Source organism: Ursus americanus, chromosome 31 (genome assembly GCF_024610735.1).
Source record: "Ursus americanus isolate L20-20 chromosome 31, mUrsAme1.1.p, whole genome shotgun sequence".
NCBI lineage: Eukaryota > Metazoa > Chordata > Mammalia > Carnivora > Ursidae > Ursus > Ursus americanus.
The window spans coordinates 15001449-15027207 of NC_142157.1; the positions used below are offsets into that span (position 1 = coordinate 15001449).

General features: G+C 37.0%; 1 protein-coding gene across 1 annotated transcript; it reads left to right on the forward strand.

Annotated features, from left to right (window-relative positions):
* Window positions 1-9: 9 nt before the first annotated feature.
* ENKUR (enkurin, TRPC channel interacting protein) lies at window positions 10-23090 on the forward strand. The gene is made up of 5 exons (XM_045788422.2): window positions 10-583; window positions 7789-7934; window positions 11606-11829; window positions 15247-15393; window positions 22914-23090. Exons 1-5 carry the CDS (start codon window positions 507-509, stop codon window positions 23088-23090), a joined length of 771 nt encoding a protein of 256 aa, XP_045644378.1. The 5' UTR covers window positions 10-506.
* The last annotated feature ends 2669 nt before the right edge of the window (window positions 23091-25759 follow it).

A 25759-nucleotide genomic window follows, 5' to 3' on the forward strand; every position in this document is an offset into this window, starting at 1 on the left:
CGCCGGGATTGGCGCCTGCGCACAAGAGCCTTATTGTGTGACGGCTGCGTACCAACTGCGCTTCCGTACTGTCTCTGGTAGAGTATATCTTTCTCTCCAGATACGCAGAGACAGAAATGAGCAATATTTTTAAGGGGATGCCATTCAACTCATTATTCCCAAAGGCACATATAAACAGTGGTTTCCATATTGAACTCAAGCAGAAAAACTGCAGGGGGAAACCTAGTTGACCGTGCTGCCTTCCACTTCCCCGTAGCCTAGCAACTGTTTCCAAGGCAACCACGCCGTCAACAACGCTAAGCAACCCCAAGAGAATTAGAAGGGTAATTTTATTTTTCTTCCCAAGAGGACTGTTAAGAAGAGGTCAAAGGGGAATTAGGTGAAAGAGAGAAACCGTAGTTCTCTGAGAAGACAAGAGTAGGAAAGGAGAAACAGTGAAGAAAAAGACAGATGTTGGTATAGTGAGAAAAAAAGCTGAATATTTTTAAGGAGTCATTTTGGTGGCCATGGATACAACTTGCTTTTCTGAGAGCATTTATAACCTCATACCTATTGACTGGAAGGAGCCTCCCCAGCCTCCTAGGTATGTGGGTAAGCAAAGATTATCACTTGAAACAAGAAGAGGGAAAAATTATTGCCATTTAGGGTTAACTGAGCATCATATGACGTTGAGAAAGAAAGAACATATATTTTTGTCTCACTGAAGTAGCCTTGGATTTCAGCCTAAGGAAGTGGCTGCAAATCTAGGTATTTCGCATCTCACAATTCACAGAGAGGGCCATCCAGTGCTGTGAGAGGGCCGTTTTATTATGTTAAATGCCTGTTAATACAGTATGTAATTGTTTCGTAATTTATTTAATTGTTCATACATGATGTGGTATACAAAATAGCGTGAAATTTCTTGTTGCTGTTGAGAAGAAAAAATCATTTATATTATCCTGTGTTAGGATACTTGGTATTTGGTTTCAGGAGTTCATTGTTTTATTTCTGACTACACTACTGCTCCCTCTCTAAAGGGAGAGTAGTTATTTATTTCTGAGATTATTGTCAAATATAAATTCTTGTTTGATTCTGAAGCTCAGTTTTTTGATTGGTAAAACAGAATAGATTAGCTTCTAAGGTCTTCTCTGGATCTGATAGTTGGATAGAAGGAAGAGTAGATGGGTGGTGGCCCAAAAGTATGTAATTGAGTTAAAATATTTACAAGGTATTAGGAGCCCTTAAGTTCCCCACATTTCAAAAAGTTAACTCCAAAGTAAATATCTCATTTACTATCCTCTGTAGGAATTTAGAACTTATGTAAATCTATGGGGAGAAAAGAAGGTGACTAGTGCAGAAAATTTTATTCCTCTTAGTACTCGAAATATTTGCTGGTTTTTACCTTCTTTTGCTGATGCAAGTCAAAACCACATTGAAAAAGCACTAGGCTAAAAAGTAGGCTCTGTAACTAATTGGTTTGGGAATCATTAATAAATTTTCATTTGTTTTCTGATGTGTAAAACAAACTAAATGATCCAGATAATCTTTGTGTTTCCTTTCAGTAATCACTTAGGTGCATAACATCAACAAGTGGGCAAATCCTTCCATTTTAAGCCTGAGTATCTAGTTTTAACAAGAGCAGTACCTATATTATATTCTATTAGCTTCTCAAAATCTAGTTGAAACTGGAAAGAGGAATGTAAAGTAAAATGTGATGGGATTCAAATTAACAACTGCTGAATGAATTTTTGGTCACAAATTCCTGTATGTTGTATTAGATGAAGCTCCTCCTTTCTGTAACCACCGGTAGATTGTATTTTCTATAGAGAACTGAATTTGAACGTTAAGGTATTTTATGAGATAGGTGTTTTGTTCACTGGTAATTAAAAAAGATGCACCTTTACTGCCTCTAAGTAATTTTTTCACGAAATTTCCTAGGAACAATCTTTATTCATTTGGCAAGCAATAAATGAGCCCCTGTTATGTGTATAACGTTGCCCTTGGAGAATGCTCTTGGGAAATGTTGGAAGTGACAGCACAAACTCCTTAGTTGACTCTGAAGGACTAAGTAGGGAAAAGGAACTCCTGGTGAAGGGAATAGAAGGCATCCAAATGTGCCAAAGAACTCTCTCTGTTAGAGTGAGACTATCCACAACAACCTACGCTGTTTGCAACAACCCTGAGAAGGTTTTAATGTGATAATGTGTCAGGCAAGCAAACCACCGATATATAAAAACAGAGCATGATAACACATTCCTCTCACCACACTAACATTTACTTGTCCTGACCCAATCCCCTTACTAATGGGAAGAATTAATAGTAAGAAAGAAATGTATTAACCTACAAGACTTATTTGCATTACTGAGCTACAAATCCAGCTTCAGGAAAGCTCACTGCAGCTCTTTGCAAGATAAGCAAAAAATGTCCAGCTTTCACAAAGAAGTGGATTCCTCAACAACTTAACTGCATTGTGATCTCCCACATCTCAGAGGTTACAGTCTCCTTGGGACACTACAGTATAAACATGAACATGTTGACTAACAATAAAACCATATATTATTGGAAACCCTAATGAGAGATGCAGATAACTGAGAACTCAGAAAATGGATATATGTAACAAAAGTGGGGTGAAGGGCATCCTCTTGCAGTTGAACTTAATGAGCTGGGACTCAAGATGTAACGGTGTTAAAGTCAATGAGAAGCCATGAATCCATTTTCAAACTTTCAGTTGCTCATGATGCTTGAGATAGTTTCCAAGATGTTCACCAAATTTGTCACCCTTCTACTGATGGCTCCAGTTACTTAATGTCTCCAATCATTCTGTCTTTCCTTTTTGTTTAAGGTAATATTCTAGGTATGTACTGAACAGCCCATGGTACCATATCTCTTTCCTTGCAGCGCAATACTTTTATTAATACACTCATTAGCATTTTGACATTCATTTCCCTGCCATTGCCTCACATTGAAATTTCCACATGAACTATGACTAAGGTTGGTCTCTACCATCTTATAATTAATGTAACTGTTTTTGATCTAAACTCATTGTTATCTGTGGAGATAGTTTTGAACTTTGACTCTTTCATATACTCTCTCAACCATCCCTCCCAGCTTTGTGTCTTTTGCAAATCTAGTAAGTATGTCTTTTATATCTCCACCTGTCATCGAACAGGGCAAGTACTTTGCACTTTAGTAGGCTACTTCTTTAGTAGGCTACTAGACACATCTTTTTAGGCTGACACCAACACAGATTTTGAGGGTTCAGTCAGTCATCCATATGCATCCATTAATCAATTCATATTTCTTTACCTTATCAGCAAGGATAAGAGGCTTTGCCAACATAAGATGTATATTACGTCTAAGGTATTTGCCTGATTTATGAGTCAAATAATCTTTTTTAAAAAATGATGTTCATTTCAGTGAACTGAAACTCCAAATGGCTTGTTTAATCATTGCTTCTCTATAAGTTTTTAGATGCGCTCCAAAATTGACCTCAGGCTCACCATTGTGGAGTTTCTGGGTGCATACTTTTTTAAAAATGGAAGTATTTAATGTGTAAGCACCCACTAGTTGGCTGTTTTTAGGCTTTCTGGTTTTCATTGATGTTAACTGTGACATGTAGTCGGAATTTCATTTGCAGAGCTCCTCATTCTTCTTGGACTATCTTTCATTTTTTTCCAATTTCCATACTGTTAAATCTGTATTTTCTGAGGCTTTGTAACATCTCTTCGTTTAAAGTCTAGTTATGTATCTAACTTTGCTAAGCAGTCTTGACTATTGTGAAATCTTAGATGACAGGATCATTTTCTCCTGAGATTCAGACAATTTGTAGCCAATAATTCAATTGGGGAAAGCAGTAGTCCTTTCAAATGAACTTCTATTCAAAGAATGTCAAAAATATTCCAAAGCCTTTGTTTTTAGTATAGTGAAATTTTAAGTTAAAATTCCCATTGTTCCAATATATGGTCTCAGAATTTTGTACCTAGTGTTAGAAATTGTTATTCAGATTTTTAATTTGGCTGTCCAGTCTCTGCAGACTTCCATAATAATAACACTTCTTTTCATCTCTTGTAAAGAAAAGAAAGTAAACTTTACATGTACTAACATGGAAAGAGATCACATTGTATTAAGTTTTAAAAAGCAAGTTATATTTCATACATAAATAGAAATATAGAAAACTGAATTTATTTGGAAAATGGGTTGAGGAAAACTAGATTTTTATTCATTTTTTAAAATTGAGATGTAACTGGCATATACCATTATATTAGTTTCATCATTGTTTTCTATTTTTGTAATTTGGAAAAGCAAAAAATTATTCAAATACAATAAAACGTATTGTTTCATGTAACAAAACGTATTTTCAGCTCACAAAATAATGTATTGAATCACAAGATTGAAAATTAAAAAGAGGTGAGAGTATACATACTCTTTTCTTACCACAAGGAAAGTTATTTCATTAATCAAGAGATAATATCTGCCAGTTCCAACCTGCGTATGAAATTTAAGGCACAAGTTTGGATTGAACATTATTTTCTGAAGGTATCTAATGAGCTCATTCAGTTTAGACCATAATTAATCCTTAGCTATTGAATTCAAGATTGAGGAAGTCCCCAAAAAGCAAGAAGCAATTCAGTGTTGCTCCAAAGAAATTTATCCAGATTGTGTAAGAAGAGAGTACAAGTTGTTAAAAGTGGTATAGCTAAACTTCTGTGTCCAATCAAGGATGGAATTTCGTCTCTCACCTTAAACAACTAAAACAATAGGGGGGAAAAGTGTAAATCAATGGTTTTCAGACAATGGACAACAAGCAGCACAGAGCAGTCATCCCTAGGAGAAGAGAAACAAGACTCACAATTGCCTCACCATTCTTCCTAGAGAGTTTCCAGGCCAAAGTCCAGAGAAGAGGAATTTAAACAAAACCCAGCAGTTCCTTGAGTTAAATGGGACAGAGTTCAGAGCCTGGGGAGTTCAAGGCATGTAGAGTTCATAGCACAGAGACACGGAGTACCAGAGAGGAGAGAGCCGGAGAGAGAGAAAAAGAGAGGGAGTGTGTGTGCTATAGAAATATGCAAGATTTTTCTGAAATCTTTGGTTGACATTACATGTATGCAATGAACCTACAGAGGCCAGAAACATAACCAACAGAAGAGAGTAGAGCCGGATAAAGTTTGAATTCCCACCAGCCAGAGTGGAAACACCTCCTGGGGCACAGGGCATTGAGTAGTCCACTCAAAAGTATATTGCCTGCCTCAGTAGTGGGGCCAAATTAGAGCTAGACTTAAAGCTTTTCTGGACCCAGAAATATAATCCATAACCAAAAGAAAAATCAGTCAATACAAACAAAGAAATGACATTAATGAGAGAATTAGTAGACAAGAGCATTAAAATTATTTTAAATATTCTCTATGTATTCAAAAAGGTAGAGGAAAACATGAGCAAGATACAAAGAGAAATGGAAGGACTAAAAAAAAAGACCAAACAAAAACAAAACAAAACAAAACAAAAAAACAAAAAACAAAACCAAATTCTAACTTCTAGACATAAAGGATACCACTTCTAGAATGAAAATGGTCTACTGGATGGGATTAACAGTAGCTAAAACACTGAAGAAAATACTGTTGAATTTGAAGACAAAGTAATAGAACAATACAAAATGAAAGGAAAAAACTGAAAAGGAAAAAAGTGAATCAGTGAGTTGTAGACGACATCAAGCAGCCTAACGTAAGTATAATTAGAATTGCAGAAGGAGAGGAGAGAGATGGGTAAATAGAAAACATACTTGAATAATGACCAAAATTTTGACATAGTTAATGAAATTTCCAAATCCACAAATCCAAGAATCACAATGAGCCCTAAGCAGAAAGAAGAAAAAGAAGAAGGAGGAGGAGAAGAAGAAGACCATACCAAGGGATATTACAATCAAATTTCTTAAAACCAGAAATAAAGAGAAAAATCTTAAAAGCAGCCAAAGGAAAAAGAAACATCGAATACAGAAGAAGAAAGATAGCAAATATCTCATCAGAAACAATAGAAGCCAGAAGTTACAAAGTCCTTAATGCACAAGAAAGGGTATAAGTTGGAAATTTGGATTTACATAATGAAATAAAGAACACTGGAAATGGTAAATATACGATAAATATTAGAAATTATTTTTTCTCTTTAAATTTAATTAAAATATAGTTAGCTTTTTACAGGGGATTAATCACAATGAATTATGGGTTTTATAACACATTGAAGTAAAATAAACACTGGGACAAAGGTGGGAGGAGGAGTAAATGGAAATATTCTTTTGTACAGTTCTTATACTGTGTGTGACATGGTATAATGTTACTTGAAGGTAGGCTCTGGTAAGTTAAACATGTATATTGTAAACTTTAGAATATCCACAAAATAAAGTCAAACAAAAATAAAAACTAAGGTGAAACAAAAAGAGGAAGAATGAACAAAGGTGTATGTAGAAAACAAATAGCGCGATGGAAAATTTAAACACAAATGTATTTTTAAAATTACATCAGGTATTAATGGTCTAAACAAATAAAAGTGATTAGAAAGAGTTAAATTTCTGTGCCCTCCATAAAAAAAAAAAACCAACCCTTTAACAAATAGTCACAAAATAAGTAAAAAGTCAAAGAATGGAATAACATTGTGTTGCCACAGATCAAAGGAGTCCTGAGGTGGTTTTGTTAATACGAGATAGAGTAGATTTTAGAGTACAGAGTTTCAAAAGGAATAAAGAACTTTACTTCATAATGATGAAGTAGTCGCTTCAAGACGATCTGGTAATTTTAAATGTTATGACCTATGATCAGAATTTCAAAATACAGAAAGCAACAATTGATAGAACTAAAAGAAGAAACGAACAAATCCACAATTGTAGTCAGAGATTTCAACATTTTTCCATAATTAGTAGACCACTTGAAAATACTACCAGTGTGACCTGAGTGATATTTATAGAACATTCCGGCCAGCAACAGCCAAGTACATTTTCTTTTTGACTGTATATAGAACATTTACCAGGTTAGACTCTACTTTGTGCCACAATACAAGTGTCAGAAAGTTTAAGAGGATTGAAATTGTACAAAATATATACTTTAGCCATAGTAGAAATTAATTAGAAATCAGAAAGACATCTGGAAAATCCCCAAATATTTGGAAACCAAACAAAGCACATCTAAGGAAACTCTTAAGTCAAAGAAAATAACGGAAAAGATTTAAGAAAGTATTGTAAGCTGAATGAAAAGGACGACACAAGCATATCAAGATTCGTGGGATGCAGCTATAAGCAGGCTTAGAGGAATTCTACAGTTTTAAATACTTCTAATAGGAAACGATTAAGTTTAAAGTCAAATACCTAAAGATGCACCCTAAGAAACTCAATCGAGAAGGGCAAATTAAACCAGAATAAGGGGAAATAACAAAGATAAGTGTGGAAATCACTGAAATGGAAAACATGTGAACATTAGAGAAACACAATGACAAGATCAATGAAATAAATGCCTAGCTAAACAGATCAGCAGAGAGAACAAGGACACAATTCACCAATATCAGGAATGGGAGAGGTGACATCCCTGTCGATGCTACACATGTTCACAAGTTAACAAGGAAATATTATAACCTTGACCCTGGAGCCTCTCTCTGAGGGCAAAGCTTCCATCAAGGGTGCTTGATAGACAGGGCTCAGATAATCACACTTTATGTCTGTCTCTGAATGAATATAGACTTATATATATTTAAAGTGTATATCTTTTCTTAAACTTGAAATCACTTTTACTGGAAATACAAATGCTACAACTTTTTTTTTTTTAATTTTAGGTACATATCCATTTTTAAGACATCTGTAAAAGATAACATGCAAAAACATAAAACTGCAATGAAGACTATGGGACCACCAAAAGTTGAAGTACCTTCTCCAAAGGATTTCCTGAAGAAACATTCAAAGGAAAAACCTCTACCACCCAGTAGGTTTTATCACTCTATTTAATAGTAAAAGGGCTAACAGATCAATTAACTAGAATTATCTTACAGTCAATGAATATCGAATGTTCACAGGTGAGAAGTTTACCTCATATTTAACAGAATCTGAAGTTCTAGGAGAAAGTAGTAGTAGAGAATGTAGTGGAACAAGAAGGTGGAGAATACTAAGTTGTCCCCAAAATCGACTTTCCCTGTGATGGTACAAGCATCTGACCTACATCGTGGACTAGCCAGTAAAGCCCCACCTCCAGCCCCACATGCCTCACCATCTTGGTCCCTAGCCAGATGATCTCAGTAACAAATAACAATTACAAGAAGAGTTCGAAACCCCAGTGAGAAGATTGTGTGGCTTCTAAACACTATCTGGTCTTTTCTGTAAGAGATGAGACTCACAACTGTTATACCAGTTGAAGCAACTATCAGGCATGGGCTTTAACTGTCCCAGATCTCTAAGACCATTAAGACAGTAAATGAGTCAGGTGTCATGGAGGAGGCTTCATGAATGAGTGGGAGACAAAGCCAACTTCTTGGGCCTGTGTGTAGTCACACAGGGCCGTGTGCTTAGAAGTTTGGCTTAATGCTCTGCTTTGCTCTCTTGAAATTCTTAATTTTTGATCAAGGAGCTCCACGTCGTCATCTTGTAGTAGGCTTTGCAAATTATGTAATTAATCATGGTCATAGAGTATATAGCTATTAGGAAAAAGGCCACCTGGAAAACAGACGGGTATGTATGCATGGAAGCAGCTTCTTCCTATCCTGGGTGTGTCTTTCCTGATGTTTTAGGATGATAGAGAGGACAGGGAAATTAGTCTCTCTCTTTTACAGTTAGCCTTTTTCTGTTGCCTGGCATCAAGGAAATAATGCAACATCTCAAGCCCAGCTAGGCTGTACCTTTTGACAAAAGTGAAACTACTTCTCCCTTTGGCAATATTTTATATCCCACAATCCCCTTTCATAACCCATAATGGCATGACAAAGGATGAGGATATTATCAGGAAAGATGGAAAAAGCAAATCTAAAAATACAACATTTTTGCATAAATTCATGTCTTTCAAAAGTCTCTTTTGTATATTTCTCAAGGGGAGTCTTGGTACTTTGTGACCCACAACCACTTGAGAGCACTGGAAAATCTTAAAATGGAATCAGTTTATTTCAATGATATTATTTAGGTTCTCATGTATCCTCTCTGGAGTTAAGCACATTATATAACACAACTACCAAACATATAAATCCTAAATATCAAATAAGGAAAAAGAGATGAAGTCTCTCTCTCCCCTTATAACAGGACAAAACAAACACAAAATTATATTAGCCTCGTGAATAATCAAGAAGGTGGGGGTGTTGCAAGAGTTCAATCCAATGAGTTAAAGGTAATGTAGAGCAAGGCCGCTTCCAGTCTCTTTTCGAATATTCTGTCATTTTGAACACAATAGTTTTGAAGAGAGTAATTTGCTAGACACACTGAACGATACTTTACAGATACATGAACATTTCTCTAACTTCAAATGATAGAACATCTGCATGACAAGGCTGTGTTGACCTTGCCATTTTGATAAAAAACAAACCATTTGGTTTTCAGATTTATTATCACAGCTACCAAATAACTTGTGAAGAGACGCCCTCATGCCATTTTTCAAGCCTCACCCCACTGCCAACCCCTACACCTGGGATGACAGAAAAGGTGAGGTTTAAATAGATTAACATGACGAAAAGACAGGGCCGGCTCTAGGCACCATCGGGCGGACAACCAAAGCCAGTCAAGGGTTGTAATTTACTCACGTAAGAATGAATTATCAGCCTTTCTAAACTGTTTCCTCATTTTCTAAGAATTCAGTTTTCCCTCTTATATACATTTCTAACGCTGCAGATTTCCTTAGAGTTACCTTTGCATGCACTTTCAATTCATAATTAAATTGGGCCTCTTAATGTTTTCCAAGTGAACGTCTAGAGAATAGATAACTCTAGTTTTTTAGGCAAACAGATTATGCAGACCTCATTTGGTTGAATGTATCTGGTAGAAGGAAGCTATTTGGGTTGTAACAACGAGCCCTTATTCTCTGCTCCAGGCTTTATAGGAACTCCAAATTCAATTTCTTTTTTTTTTTATAATAATTTTTTATTATGTTATGTTAGTCACCATACAGTACACCCCAAGTTTTTGATGTAAAGTTCCATGATTCATTACTTGCGTATAACACCCAGTGCACCATGCAATACGTGCCCTCCTTACTACAAATTCAATTTCTAACAATGCTCACAACATCTCATTAATACGTTAAATCGGAAGATACAATTTTGGTAGATCAGAAACAGTAAACAATTTCACATATAGTTCAAGCAAATACATATATTATAGTCTACGTATTAAATTTTATTTTTTCTTTCCTCCCATGACGTAAATTCCATGAGAACAGGGACTTGTCTCATGTTCATTACTATATCTGCAGTTCCGAGGACATTAACTGGGGACGTAGTATTTCTCAACAAAAACACAGTGTGTGAATTAATGAATAAGTAACTATTCAAAAACCCCTTGATAATATTTCTGGGTGTGTGGAATTAATATCAGCAGTGTTGGCTTGCTAGGGCTGCCATAACGAAATATTGCGGACTGGGTGGCTTAAACAGAAACGTATTTGGTACTAGTGTTAGAGCTTCCACATATGTATACTGGAGGGGACACAATTCAGCCCATTGCAAGAGGTTTATCCAGGCCTTAGACATTTAATAGTAAGTATCTCTTTTCCACTAATCAAAGTTACATAAACTCATAAAAAGTTCAAACAGAAATGAATAAAGGCAAAGTACCTAGTAATTGTGTGGGATTAAGATTTGGGTAAGGTTTTGTCAAGATGGCTGTTGCTTTCAGTTCTTGGAAATAAATTGTGATTATCTCACATTTTAGCTTATCTTACATTTAGCATTCTTGTTTTGATGTGGCTCCATCAAAGTGGAGGAGTCAGAATGGTCAAGTTGAAGAGGTTGTGTAAACATGGCCAGTCTCATCTGCTGCTAATGAAGAGAATGTGGTAGAGAGAAATAAATAAGATCAATTCTGGATAGTAGTAATTTTAGGAAGTGAGATGCAATCAGGGAGGAACGAATTAGAAACTTCAGCTGTGTTGGTAATTTTTATTCATTAAGGTGCATGTTGGGGACATGGCTATTACATGATCTTCATGCCTTATAATAAAAGTTCTGGTGAAAAAAATCCATAATTCTTGGACTTTCATCAAGTTTGAGTTATTGATGACTTTACAGTAACTTTCCTCTGAAAAAACAATTACTAGTAATATTGCTAGTACTCAGAAAAGAGTTTCGAAGTTTCTTTGAATTTTTTTCAGTGAAAAAGCTAAACATTTATTTTTGATATCTTTTTTAGAAAATATTTTTACAATAGCTAGTAAAAATATACTAGTTAGCTGGCATATGATTGGGGTGCTTATCTTCTTCCCTTAAATTTGTATACCGTTCTTCAACATATTAATTATGTTGCACTTAATTTTTGGCATTTATGATTACTGATTTTCCCCTAAATATTTGAATATGGTATTAATAAAACTCTAATATACTAGTGGTAAAATATCTAGATATGATAGTACTGAATAGCAATGTTTATAATCTAATATTAACAAGAAAATGTTATGTTTAACAGAAAAAAAGTTTGATCGGAACGAGCCCAGAAAGCCTCCCGTGCCACTGAGGACTGAACATCCACTCATGGGAATACAGAGCGACAAAAATTTTATAAATACAAATGCAGCTGACGTCATTATGGGCGTGGCTAAAAAGCCTAAACCAATTTATGTTGACAAAAGAACTGGAGACAAGCATGATCTTGAAACCTCAGGACTAGTTCCGAAATACATCAATAAAAAGGTAGCCTTGTGATGTATTAATGAGACCTTAAATGCAAATAATTTAAGTATGGTGTTCATAATGATTATCCATAATATTATTAATAGTGTTCTCACTGGGCAAATTATTCCTCCAAATCTAATGTGGTGTTTGGGCCAAATCTAATGTGATGAAGTTACGGAGAATTTGGAGAGAATAACACCAAGTAGTCCAGTAGAGGAAAACTCTAGTTATTTCCCTTAATTTCAATTATGAATATATTTAACAATTATAGCAAACATTCCCTAAAAGATGTTAATTTTTAGTGTGGTGGAAATTTCATGAACAGCGTAGTCATTACTATGAGTCATTACTAAGAAATAACCTTTCGGAAAGTCCAAAGATTTAGTCATCGGGTTGTAGTATCTTGGTAACAGAATGAGGAAAAATGAAGAGGAAAATAATTTTAGAGCCATCCATCCTATCAATGTAGTGTAAATAATTCACATTACAATTTCAACTTGAATGTGTGTGGAATAAAGCAGACCTTGAAAGTACTGTACAATAATCTAGTCCTTTGGGGACCTTCATCTCTATCTGAAAAAGTGCTTATGAGATAGGCATACAATTTTACTGTTGAAAATTATAGGAGCTTCAGGTTGTTTAAATATAGAAGATCTTTAAAATTTAAAAAGCTTACAAAAATAACCTCATACAAAACCTATTTTACTTTGTATACTTACAGAGTGCAAAATCGCTTGGAACACACATAGTAAAATATGAGTGCAAAATCCTCAAGAGTAACAATCCATAATAATAAGTTGTAGCAAACAAGAAAGGGAGGACAGAAGGAAGAAAGGAAGAGGAAAAATAGAAGTTGCAGCAGTGATGTCTGAGGGGTTTAGTTATCTACCACGATGAATCCGGTGCCTGTTCCAAATCAAACGGGAACCTCGAGGCCGTTGTCGGAGTCCACCACTTATTGTCTGCGAAGCTCTTGTCACTCAATAAGCTAAGACACTTTTGAGAGACCTTAGCAGGTATCTAGGGGTTGGCAGCACGTGGCGATAAAGTTATTTCCAGCTTCTATGAATGCTTCCTCCTGTGCCCCGAAGGCTGCTTATAGCCCTTGTCCCCTACGGGGTGGAAAAACAGAAATTTCACTCTTCTGGCTGGTTCTTTAAGGCAACTTCCAATCCATTATTTGTCCGCTATGATGTAAAAACCCTTCTCCTTTACTGGTTATGCCACCAACTGTCCACACCGTGCCCCTCCTTCTGGCTGCCTTCTGCCTAAGCTGTCCGCTTCAGTACATTTTCTGCCCTGAACAGCAAATTGAGAGCACTCATCATGGAGACAGAAAAATATTAAGTTAGTCTCCCTGTGCTTGTTTACCAAGCCACGCTCTGCACCTGTCACACTCTTGGGGTTGCTGGCCGGCATTCAGAGCTCACGAAAGACTTTCTCAACTTACTCGCCACTGCTCAGAGTTAAGTTTTTAAAACCTATTAATGGTAAGTGAGAGATCAAGTCTTCAAAGGGCAATGTCATTTTTTTAGAAAAAGTGAGTGAACCTCATGTTTTAGTTTCAAATAAAATATTGTATGCCCATCTGTGCCATGGGAAAGCATCTGTGAAAACAAACCAGAGCACTGATGGTTGCCTGAGGTCTAGAGCAATGAGAGTGAGACGTCACTTCGAATTCTGACTCCGCCACTTAACCCTGTGAACTTTTACACATTATTAGATTTATCACAGAGTTGTAGTGAGGATTAGAGGATATAAAATCTATCAAGCGCTTGACACGGTATCTAGCACCTAATAGAAGTTCCATAGAGAGTGGGTATTATTAATTATTAACATTAAGAATATGCATCAGCCCTCAGTGACCCAGCACGTGGGAATATTTCAGATCACTGAAGCTTTTGCCCTTTTGCGAGATAGTTCTTTTTCCTGAAATGTATTACGTTATCCCCTTTATTAAACAGAATATGCCAAATATAATCTAATCCTTTTGCGATGACTCAGAATCATCTGTTAGGAGCATCAGTAACTACTTAGCTGTAATGAGGTTTTGCCCTCGGTGTTTCCTGAAATGAGTTGGACTGTTTACCACTGCACTAACTTACCAGAATACTGTGCTCTTAGGATTTATTTGTAGAGTGTTTTGCAACTTGCCAGAGCACATTTATGGCTAGGATTTCAAACTATCCCTTTTTTAGCCAGGATGGGTTAAGTTATGCTTTGGTAACAAATAACCCCCGATTTTAGTAGCTAAAAGCAACTAAGTTTTATTGTTTGCTTATGCTCCATGTCCATTAAGGGTTGGAAGCTCTGCTTCTTGTCCTCATTCCAAGACCCAGGCAGCCCCAAATATTTCCCATCATTATACTAAACAGAATACTAACATGGCAAGTCATCTGTTAATTCTTGAGGCTTCTACCCAAAACGGACAGAGGTCACTTCCACTCTCACTGGGCAAGTCACGTCACATGATCACATCTTACTCCAAGGGGATCAGGAAAGTGTTGTCCCATCAACTGCCTAGAAGGAGAAGAACCAGAATGTTTATGAATAATTTTAATGGCTATCATACTTCTTAACAGCTGCTTCCTCTGAGAGTTTTTCACTGACCTCCTTATTTATCTAAAATAGATCCTATTTCTTTCTTCCCCCTTACTATTCTTTGTTTCAGTTTGGAACACTGATGCATATGTTACTTTATACTCTATTTTTGGTGAGTTTCCCTCACCATAGAATGCACATTCCATAAGGACAGCAACTTTGCCTTTCTTATTCACTGGTATACCTGGCATCAAGTACATTCTTAAATAATTTTTTGAAAAATAAGTAAGGAGTAGATCTGTTTCTGTACACAGTGATATCAAGCATATTTACTAGTCTGAAAAAATCACAACAGATTGCTTCACTGTCAGTCCTTGTAAGCAGCCCAGGAACCTTAAAAATCGATTTTGCATTCCAAAAACCACCTTAAGGTCCCAACTCAGTTTTTACTTAAAGCAGACATGCGTCATGTATTTGTTTTTTTATAATACTTTGGAAGCATTTATCTTCTCTTATATAACAAGAACTTGTAAAAGAGACCTCAAGATATTCAAGATCTTTAAAGGTAAAAGCTGGAGCACCTAAAAGAAATAAAGAAAAGCCAACTCTTAGAGGTGAAACAAGGACTGAGTCATCAGCCAGGAACAGGGGCTGGAAACTTCAGAAGAGAAAAACAAGCGGCCACAATAACAATTCAGATGGTTTTAAAAGACATAGAATCAACTAGTTCCCAATGGGAAAAGAAAAAAAAAAAACATTAAATTTTGTCAATTTGTCATGTTTTGCTCAAAAAAATCTGTAACATTACTTTTTCTCCCAATCATTAGTTGATATGTACACATATACAAGATTGCATTCAGGATATTAATTTTTTTTCTGAAAAATTCTTATAAGGATTATGGCGTCACACCTGAATATATATGTAAGCGAAATGAGGAAGTAAAGAAAGCCCAAGAAGAATATGATAATTATATCCAGGAAAACCTTAGGAAAGCAGCGATGACAAGGCTCTCCGATGAAGAAAGGGAGGCGGTTCTGCAGGTAACTGTTCTGTAATTTATATTCATATGTAGTACTTTGGAACGTCTTTGAAAGAATGGTCCATTATCAATGAATATGAAAGCCTGCACCTTGACTTTGAAATCAGAACACTCTCTTTGGTTATGGTGAGGGCTACGTACAGCACACTGGCTCTTTGGGGAGAGCAAAAGTTGCAATTAGGAATTATTGAATAATATTTTGTTTCCAAATTTGCGAGCTTCTGTTTCTTCCTGGGGGTAGTTAGTGTGGTAAGAAAGCCTACCTTCTCCTTCAACGAACATGCGTAAGTAAAGTGAAAAGGCATTTTTATTTTCATTGTCATGTCCCTGAATTTTTCAAAACTGATATCCATAAAATAGATGTTTTTCACTAGATGGAGCTCTGGAATAATTGAAACTGCTCCTAGACCAACTTTTTTTGTTCCTTTCCTATAAGCCAAACGTCCAATTTTAAAATAACCAGGTGTTAGGTTTTTTATGTATTTTCCTTGTTTTGAATAAAAAGGCTTAAAAATATATGACCTTATGTGTTTAATGCAAGACTTTTATCTGAAGCATTTAAAATATCTTTACAGAGTATTAATTAAGCACCTAATTGTACTCTTCTATAGTCATGATATCTCTTGTAGAGGTAAAAATAGTACTTTATTCTTACTTTGTTATTTTGAAAGATTTCTACAAAAGTCATTTCTAGTGACCAGAAAATTTTTTTTTCCACATTAACTTCTCTTGAAAATGGATTTGTATGCTGTTATAAATTCTTAACATTTTATTAATGTCATAATCATTAGCAAACATTTACTAAATTCCTGTTTTGCATTAAGTGTCATGCTAAGCCTCAAGGATATTAAAAAGACATAAGATAAAATTCTACTATAGATAATGTCGTAATATAATGGATGAGAGGTGATATGTATATACGTATGTATGTAGATGTGTGTGTGTGTGTGTGTAGAAGATTGTAAGTTTTATCAAGTCCTAAGACAGAGTATCCACTGAAGGATGTAGGTGGGCCTTAAACTGCACAGTAAAAAGGTCTTCCAGACAGCAGAATTGACCTATGGGCAAAGACTGTGTCTTCTTGTTGACAGCAGTCTCCTTTGTGCCTAACTCAGTGTCTATTATAAACACAGAGCTTTAATATTGGTGTGCTGGAAAGAAGAAAGGAAGAAGGTAGGCAAGAAGGCTGGCAGACATGGAGGTGGGACTTTGGATGTCATTTTCAGAGTACTGGGTTTTGGTCCACCCCCCCCTTCTCTCTCTCTCTTGCTCTTTCTCTTTCTCCTTCTCCCACTCCATCTCTCTCTAGTTTGAATTCTACCATTTATAGAAAGTACATGCTTTTGTGAAAGCCAGGTTTTTCTATCTAACCAATGTTGAAAAATAGGAAAAAACACCAATGGATAGACCATCCAGACAGAAAATCAATAAGGAAACCTCAGACTTAAACAACATATTAGACCAGATGGACTTCACAGATAGATACAGAACATTCCATCCAAACCAGAATACACATTCTTCTCAAGTGTACATGGAACATTCTCCAGGAAAGATCGTATGTTAAGCCACAAACCAAGTCTCAATAAATTTAAGAAGATTGAAATCATAGCAAGCATCTTTTCCAACCATCATGGCACAAAACTAGAAATCAATTACAAGAAGAAAACTGGAAAAATCACAAACATATGGAGATTGAACAATAATCTAATGAACAACTAATGGATCAATGAAGAAATCAAAGGAGAATTCAAAAAATACTTTGGGGGTGCCTGGATGATTCAGTCAGTTAAGTGTCTGACTCTTGGTTTCGGCTCAGGTCATGATCTCAGGGTCGTGGGATCAAGCCCTATGTAGGGCTCCACAGTCAGTGCAGGGTCTGCTTGAGATTCTCTCTCTTCCTCTCCCTATACCCCTCCCCCCTCTCTCATGTTCTCTCCCTAAATAAATGAATAAAATCTTTTAAAAAAATACTTTCAGACAAATGAAAATAGAAATACAACCAAAATCTATGGGATGACAGTTTAAGAGGGAATTTTATGACAATAAAAATCTCAAAGAAACCACCTAATTTTATAGCTAAGGGAACTAGAAAAAGAAGAGCAAAAGAAGCCCAACATTCTAGAAAAAAAGAAAATAATAAAGATCAGAGTGGATATAAATGAAATAGAAACCAATAAGACTAGAAAAGATCAATGAAAGTAAGAGCTGGTTCTCTAAAAAAATAAAGTACATTAACCTTTAGCTAGACTCACTAAGAAAAAAAAAGAGAGGGCTTAAATAAATAAAGTCAGAAATGAAAGAGAAAAAGTTACAACTGAACACAGGACTACAAATGATCAAATAGACTACTATGAACAGTTATATGCCAACATTTTGAACAATCTACAAGAAATGGATAAATTCCTAGAAACATACAATCTTCCAAGACTGAATCATGAAGAAGTAGAAAATCTACATAGACCAAGTATTAGTAAGTAGATTTAATCAGTAATTAGGAAACTCCCAACAAATAAAAGTTCAGGGCCAGATGGCTTCATTGATGAATTCTACCAAACATTCAAAGATTTAACACATACCCTCCTCAAACTCTTCCAAAAAATTGAACATGAAGGAATGCTTCCAAGCTCATTTTACAAGGCCAGCATTACCCTGATACTAAAACCAGTCAAGGACACCACATACACTCGCAAATCATAGGCCATAAATATCCCCGTTGAACGTACATACAAAAAGCCTTAACAAAATATTAGCAAATCAATTCCACAATACGTTAAATGTATCATTTACCATAATCAAGTGGGATTTATTCCAGGGATGAAAAGATGGCTCAAATCACTCCCCGATTTCAAACTATATTACTAAGATATAGTAATTTAAAAACAATATGGTAATGGCATAAAAACAGACACATAGATGGAAAGAACCCAATAGAGAGAATAGAGAGCCCAAAAATAAACCCATGCATATGTGGTCAATTAATTTATGACAAAAGAGGCAAGAATATACAATGAGAAAAGAACAGTCTTTTCAAAAAGGGTGTTGGGAAAACTAGACAACCACATGCAAAAGAATGAAACTGGGCCATTATCTTACACCATATGCAAAAATTAATTCATTATTGATTTAAAACTTGAATACAGACCTGAAGCCATAAAACTCCTAGAAGAAAACATAGGTGGTAAACTCCTTGATATCAGTCTTGGAAATGGTTTTTTGGGCTCTGACTCTAAAGGCAAGAGCAACAGAAGCACAAATGAACAGCTGGGACCATATCAAACTAGTAAGCTTCTGCACAGGGAAGAAAACCATCAACAAAATGAAAAGGCAACCTCCTGAATGGAAGAAGATATTTGCAAATCATACATCTGATAAGAAGTTAATATCCAAAATATATAAAGAACTCATACAATTCAACCACCACCACAAAACACCCCCACACAATCCAGTTAAAAATTGGGCAAAGGGGGGTGCCTGGGTGGCTCAGTCGTTAAGCGTCTGCCTTCGGCTCAGGGCGTGAGCGCGGCGTTCTGGGATCGAGCCCCACATCGGGCTCCTCCACTATGAGCCTGCTTCTTCCTCTCCCACTCCCCCTGCTTGTGTTCCCTCTCTCGCTGGCTGTCTCTATCTCTGTCTCCATCGAATAAATCAATCAATCAATCAATAAATAATCTTTAAAAAAAAATGGGCAGAGGATCTGGATAGATATTTTCCCAAAGAAGAGATACAGATGGCCAACTGGCACGTGAATAGATGCTCAACATCACTAATCAGCGAGGAAATGCAAATCAAAAAGCACAATGAAATACTACCTTACACCTGTCAAAATGAGTATTACCAAAAAGACAATAAATAAGAAGTGTTGATGATGACGCAGAGAAAAGGGAACCACCTGCCCTGTTGGTAGGAATGCACACTGCTGCAGCCACTGTGGAAGACAGTGTGGAGGTTCCTCAAAGATGAAACAGAGAACTACCAAATGATCCAGCGATTCCACGTCTGGGTATTTATCCAAAGAGGATGGAGACACTAATTTGAAACTATATATGCGCCTCCATGTTCACTGCAGCATTTTTTACAACAGCCAAGATATGGAAGCCACCTAAGTGCCCATTGATGTACGGATGGGTGAGAAAGATGTGGCATACCTGTGAGTGTGTGTGTGTGTGTGTGTGTGTGTGTTATGCCAAGTGAAATAAGTCACACAGAAAAAGACATACTCTATGATTTCACTTATACGTGGAATCTAAAAAGCAAAACAAACAAAACAAAATTCACCGACACAGAGAACAGAGTGGTGGTTGCCAGAGGGGAATGAGGTGGGGGGTAGGGGAAGTGGGTGAAGGGAATCAAGAGATACAAACTTCATATAAAATAAGTCTGGGGATGTAATGCACACCATGGTGACTATAGTCAGTAATAGCGTATCACATATTTGAAAGTGGCTAAAAGAGTGAATCTTAAAAGCCTTCATCACAAGAAAAAAATATTCTGTATCTTTGTACAGTGACATCGTAACTAGACTCGTGCTGATTATTTCACAACATATACAAATATCAAATCATGTTGTACACCTGAAACCGATATAATGTTATATTATAACAAAAACAGAAAACGAGAGGAAGAACTTCCCTCAGAGGAAAAGGCTCTTCGGTCCTGTGTCTTTTTGGCTATAGTGGATAAGCTGCCCTCAGTTTCCTAATACGGTCACTGCGGAGTTTGATAGAACAATAGCAGACTCTTCCTTATATGCCTTATTAGCCAGGTAATATAGCTGCCATGGTAACAAAACGACCAGCTCTGCTCCTGACAAACCCTGAGTCATGTTTCCCTCCCTGGTTCAGAGTGGCACACGGCACTATGACAATATAGCTGTATGTCCCTGAATAGGCCACATCCTGCTCATTCTTCATAAAATAACAGTCTCATTCTACCTAAAGGATCATCTGGTCTAATGATTCCACACTTCTCATCTGACATATGAGGATATAAAATGCAAATATATTAAGTTTTGTTCATTTATCTATTCATTCACTATACCCGGCCCAGGGGATACTATTGTGAGCAAGACAAATGCCCTCTTTACTGTCGGTGAACTTAGAGTTTGGTTTACATTTGCCCTTGGTCACAAAACTATCCGGTAGCTACACAGGGATTAAAGCCCACATCGGCCAACTCCTGGGCCAGCGCTTCCCCCACTACAGTGTCACACGTGCATGGGAAGTCACGAAAGGAAGCTCTGTCGGTCAGAGATCCCGCAGGAAATGCAAGGCACCCTCGGCAGGATTCTGAAGGGCGTTTATGAAGGAACTATTTACAGAAGGAAAGCAGGTCTAAGGGATCCAACAAAAAACCCCGAAGCACCCCAGGATTAAGGACCGTGGAAATCCATCACCACCCTAGGCTCAAAGGGCAGAGGCAAGAAACAGTGTTACCAGAGCCTGGTAAGATCTGGAGCCTGGAAGAGGGGCCGCTGAGCCATGCTGCTCTCACAGACACGTGAGCCAGAACTAGGGTCCAGGTAACATTAAGGGAGAGGAAGAAGAAATGCCCCAACCTCTCTCTCCTCCCACCAGTGTTGAACTTGGACTCAGAGGCTGGAGGGCGAAAGAGTGGGGGGCGGGGGAGGGGATGACGTGGGCAGCCACCTCGCAACACCCTGCCCTAGGCCCAGAGCAGGACAAGGAGCATGGAACTGAAGGCACTTCTTCTTTATTTTATGACCGCTTCTCCCTACTTGAAGCTTTTCCCAAACTAACAATAAAAACATAAAATAAAATAGAAGAGAGAGAAGTCAATTAAGAAAAAAAGAAAATCACAATTCCTGCAATGAATAAAAGATTTTTTAGATGAACTAACAAAAATAAGTCTTAAGAACAGCAGAGAGGCTATGTCAATATAATATATGAATTACATGTAGTTCCCATCCCTGCCTGTTGACTTTGATCCAAAGGTTTTTGTGCACACCAGCAGATAAAGCAAACTATCCTTTAAAAGATAAAGGCTACAGAGAAAAAGTGTAGCTGCTGTGATCACAGAAAATGTGGACATACCACTCAAGTAGCTATGAAAAACCTTTGATAGTTGAAAGTGTATAAATGCATAGATTTCCTCTGTGCAGTAGGCAGCCCCGTGGGGCACCGTGGAAACAGATTTCTCATTTCACAATGAAAAGCTATGAAAAAAGAATTCTTCTGAGGACCTCTTTTTGGAATACATCTCATACACTATGAAGAACTGTACTAACCCATCCTCCTCTTTTTAAAATGTAACCTGGATATTTTCCCTCTTTCTTTCCCTTTCCTTAAAGCTTTCATCTAGTCTCACTCAATAAGGGTTCAAAAATCTGTTGCCCTTTCCCCGGCCAACAGTGTGCGCCGTCCCTATCATCATTTTTACCTAAGCATAGGAATAAACCTCTGAAATGTTATTATCCCCTGAAAGTTTCTACAAGATTAAAGTTGTGCTATGAGGGCTTATTATGAAGATGTTACTATATAAGATACTTCTCATCTTTTCTTACACCTAAATATATAGCCATGGATTTCAAGGACCATCCCTTCAAGGCAATATTTTAAATTCTACTTTCAGTTAGACTTTTTGTTTTTGTGTAAATAAAGTGATTTGTGTACCCTTAGTAAATAACAGAAAGTGTTAATTTTGCAAAAATTTCATGACTCGAATTTGATTAGAGGTTTCAGCCCGTTTTGTCAATGGGACCCTCTAAGTGCACTGTGATAAGAAATGGGGACTAGGCAGACGAAAATAACCTTTATTGCTCCTTAGAGACCCCTAATTTTGCATTTGTCAGCTTCTGAGAATATAAAACATTAACTACATTACTGAATTAGCATGTGTGTTACATTTAACGACATCTCAGTCATTTCGGGTACACGTTAATGGGAAGTATAGCCCCCTTGACTATATGAAGAGTTCTTTCTAATATATTGAAAAAATACACAAAGGATCATCTCTTGTTACATTGAATTTTGGGCATTTTGTACAATTCCATTTAAGCCAGATAGAAGCAAACGTGCAAGTCCAAATCAGGTCTTTTGATGAATGGGAATAATGGTTCAAAACTAAAATTCTAAAGAAAAAAACTAAAATTTTTATAAGAAATAATTTCCTGTTCAAAAATATGTCTTGCTTGGGGTGGGGGGCGGGGACATCGATTCTCGTCTTTACCAAAGCATTTGCTATGAGCTTCGTTTCATACTACCCGTAACTCTGCATACGCATATTTAATGGCAAAAACAAGTAACAGTAACATGAAACACAGAGCAAATAAATACTCCCTCTGGAAATTGAGCGCGCAGTGGAGGACAGGATTTGGCCTCTGCACAATATTTTCTGTTACTGTAGCCAAGTACGCGATAAATACATATCGTTTTGTTAAAGTTATTTTCATCAGTTTCCTTTACCTAGTTACAGTTGTCTTCACCAGTACACTATATATTTTTTTAGCCAGTTACATTACTTTTGCAGTTACCGTAGTATTCACAGTTCTCATCCCCTTTGCAGGGGCTGAAGAAGAACTGGGAAGAGGTACATAAGGAGTTCCAGTCCCTCTCGGTGTTCATCGACTCCATCCCAAAGAAGATCCGCAAGCAGAAGCTGGAAGAAGAGATGAAGCAACTGGAACATGATATCAGCGTCATCGAAAAGCACAAGATTATTTATATTGCCAATAAGGAATAATGGAGTTTTTAAAAAATATATATAGTCATTTTCACATAGGGAAAAAAACCGAAACTTTGCTTTTCAAAGAGGAAAATACTGTGAAGAGAATAAAAATAGTCTTTACCAAAATGCCGAGGCAATGATTAAACAGTATTCAAATTATTCTACTTAGGTGAGAGAAAAATTTTTTTTTTTACCAGCACTAGGTTTTCCCCGTAGACACGGAAGTTTGATGTGGCGTGTTCCAATCTGTAAGGTGATCCATTATTTTTATGTACTTGTTTCACACAAAGATTAATTTCTGGGTGCTAAAGAATATCGTCAGCACTCGGAACTTAAGATTTTTTCTATACTGCATGATACAAAGAGCACAGCATTAAAGACTGTGAAGTATTTTGAATGGGACACAGCAGCGTATGCTTTCTTCCTACTCCAGCGGGAAGACAGCTGCACGTTCAACAGCATACGGTCTCTCTTAGTCTATGTCATTTGCAGCTCTTCCCAAATACCGTCAGTGTCCGTAATGCTAGCTATGCCGAAGGGCTCGTATTGGGAGGAAGAAAAATGAAGAAGGCAACCTAAAGTCAAGAAGACAAGTTAGAAAATGCATCACTGAGGATAATCAAAGAGAATAGCCTTCTTCCGGGCATAGCAACTTTTAAAAACTTTGCCACTCAATATGCTTTATTCCGTAATTCACTATGGATGTTTCACTAAAATGGAATGTTCCTTTTTCTTTTTTGTTCCTCTGTATCTATTTGGTGAATTCTGAAGTTTCCTTTTGTATGACTAATTTATTAAGCAATAAGTTTATGTGAGTAGAGCTGTCTTCAACTCAAAATAAGCATCTAGGGAAAGTCTAAAAGGAAAAGATTCTTGTGTGAAATTTTAAATTAGAGAAATTCAGTAGCACATGAAATACAAAATATCAGAGCAATAACATCGGCTGCTTACACTGATTTTTATCTCAGGGACGATAGAAAAAAATGGCATTTTCTTTTTAGCTTTTTCACAAACAGAATTTGAGAGCATTGTAGAAAAGCTTACTTTAATTAAATAAAAATGGTTCTATACAAATGTTTTTGAAAACTCACTTTAAACTTTTTTCACATCTTTTTATGAAGATCATTTCTGTATTTATTACCTTATAGCAGATACAAAACTAAGGCTAGTGATTATCCAGAATGGTTGCTTGCTATTTAGGATAGCTGAATATCCATAACAATAAACCCCAAAACGTATAATAATAACACAATAGAAACTCATTTCTTGCTCACGTAACAGTACTGTGCTGCGAATAAATGAACAGGAACTCCTTTGCACAAAGTTGCTCAAGGACCCAGACTTACGGAGCGATAGGCTCTGTTCTTTCCTGAGTTCAGAGTGTTGTGTGCAGGCCAAGCCTAGAAAAGGTGCACATCATTTCTCTTTGCATTTTCTAAGTCAGGAACACTAGTTACACAAACTACCTCCAAACACAAACCACCTCCAAATCTTATTTGCCTGATAAACATTAATTTCTCATTTATGTTACTGCCCTAGGTGAATGGGGGCAGGGGGACCACACTCTGTTCCATGCAGTCACTCAGGGACTTAAGTCTCCTTCTGTCTAGTGGCTCTGCTGGTACAGTCACCCTTCTCTGCCACACTGAAGGATAAGATGTTTAGGTTAGTATTTTATTTGTGAGATGATCCCTACACATACTACGTTTTTTAAAATTCACAATCAGTAGTGATACAAAAATATTCTAATTATTTCAGCCTTACGATGGTTAGGCTTGGGGGCCGTGAATGAGAGTTGCCTTACATGATAACTTTGTGGTTTTAACAGATGGTTTTTCTCTTGCTTCCTGTAAATGTCTACTAAAGAATAGACTTTTCTCCATGGCCCACAATGTCCTGCTAGGTTGACTTTATTGCCCTTCTCACTCACAGGCCTCTGAGGGAAACCTTCCCATCTGTGATTCCTGAGACATTATCCTGCACTCCTACCATGGGATCCCGACCTTGAAATCTCCAGTGCTAGCTTCCTGCATCTACATTCAAACACACACGCACATATACCTGGCTCACTCTATCAGGCAGAAGAGGGGCAGACACCGGACTCAGCGATCGGTCAGTGACTGATCAGATTCTTTTTCTCAAGGGTGTGAATTAAGAGACACAGAGACCAGAGCCATTTGGGAGCAGGCACTTGAGCCTAAAAGGTCAGACTTCATTCCTGCAGCTGGTTTGACTTGGTTTTTATTCCTATTCAAAAGAGCTCTGAGTCAAATAAAGAGCCCATGTGGTCTGGCCCCTTGCCTGTGATCTCTTCGGCTTGATTCCTTGAAATGCTGCCCCCTCCCCGCGGTGATGGGTGTTCCTATAATACTGAGGTATAGATGCCTGCCCCCTGCCCCCCAGTCTTTGCACATTGTTCCCTCTGCCCTTTTCTGTCTCCTGACACCCCTTTTTGAGTCCCAGACTCAATCCTCCTATTCCAGCATGGCTCATCTTGTATTGTGTTTGTGTGATGATCTGCTTTTTTCCCACAAAACTGCAAGCTTCTGGGGAGAAGTGACCGTATTTTTCGTCTACATTCCTTAGAATCTACATCATAAAATGTGCTCAAAAAACCTTTGTTGAATAAATCAATGATGTCCGAACATATATTTTGATGACCCATTGGCATTATTATCATGACA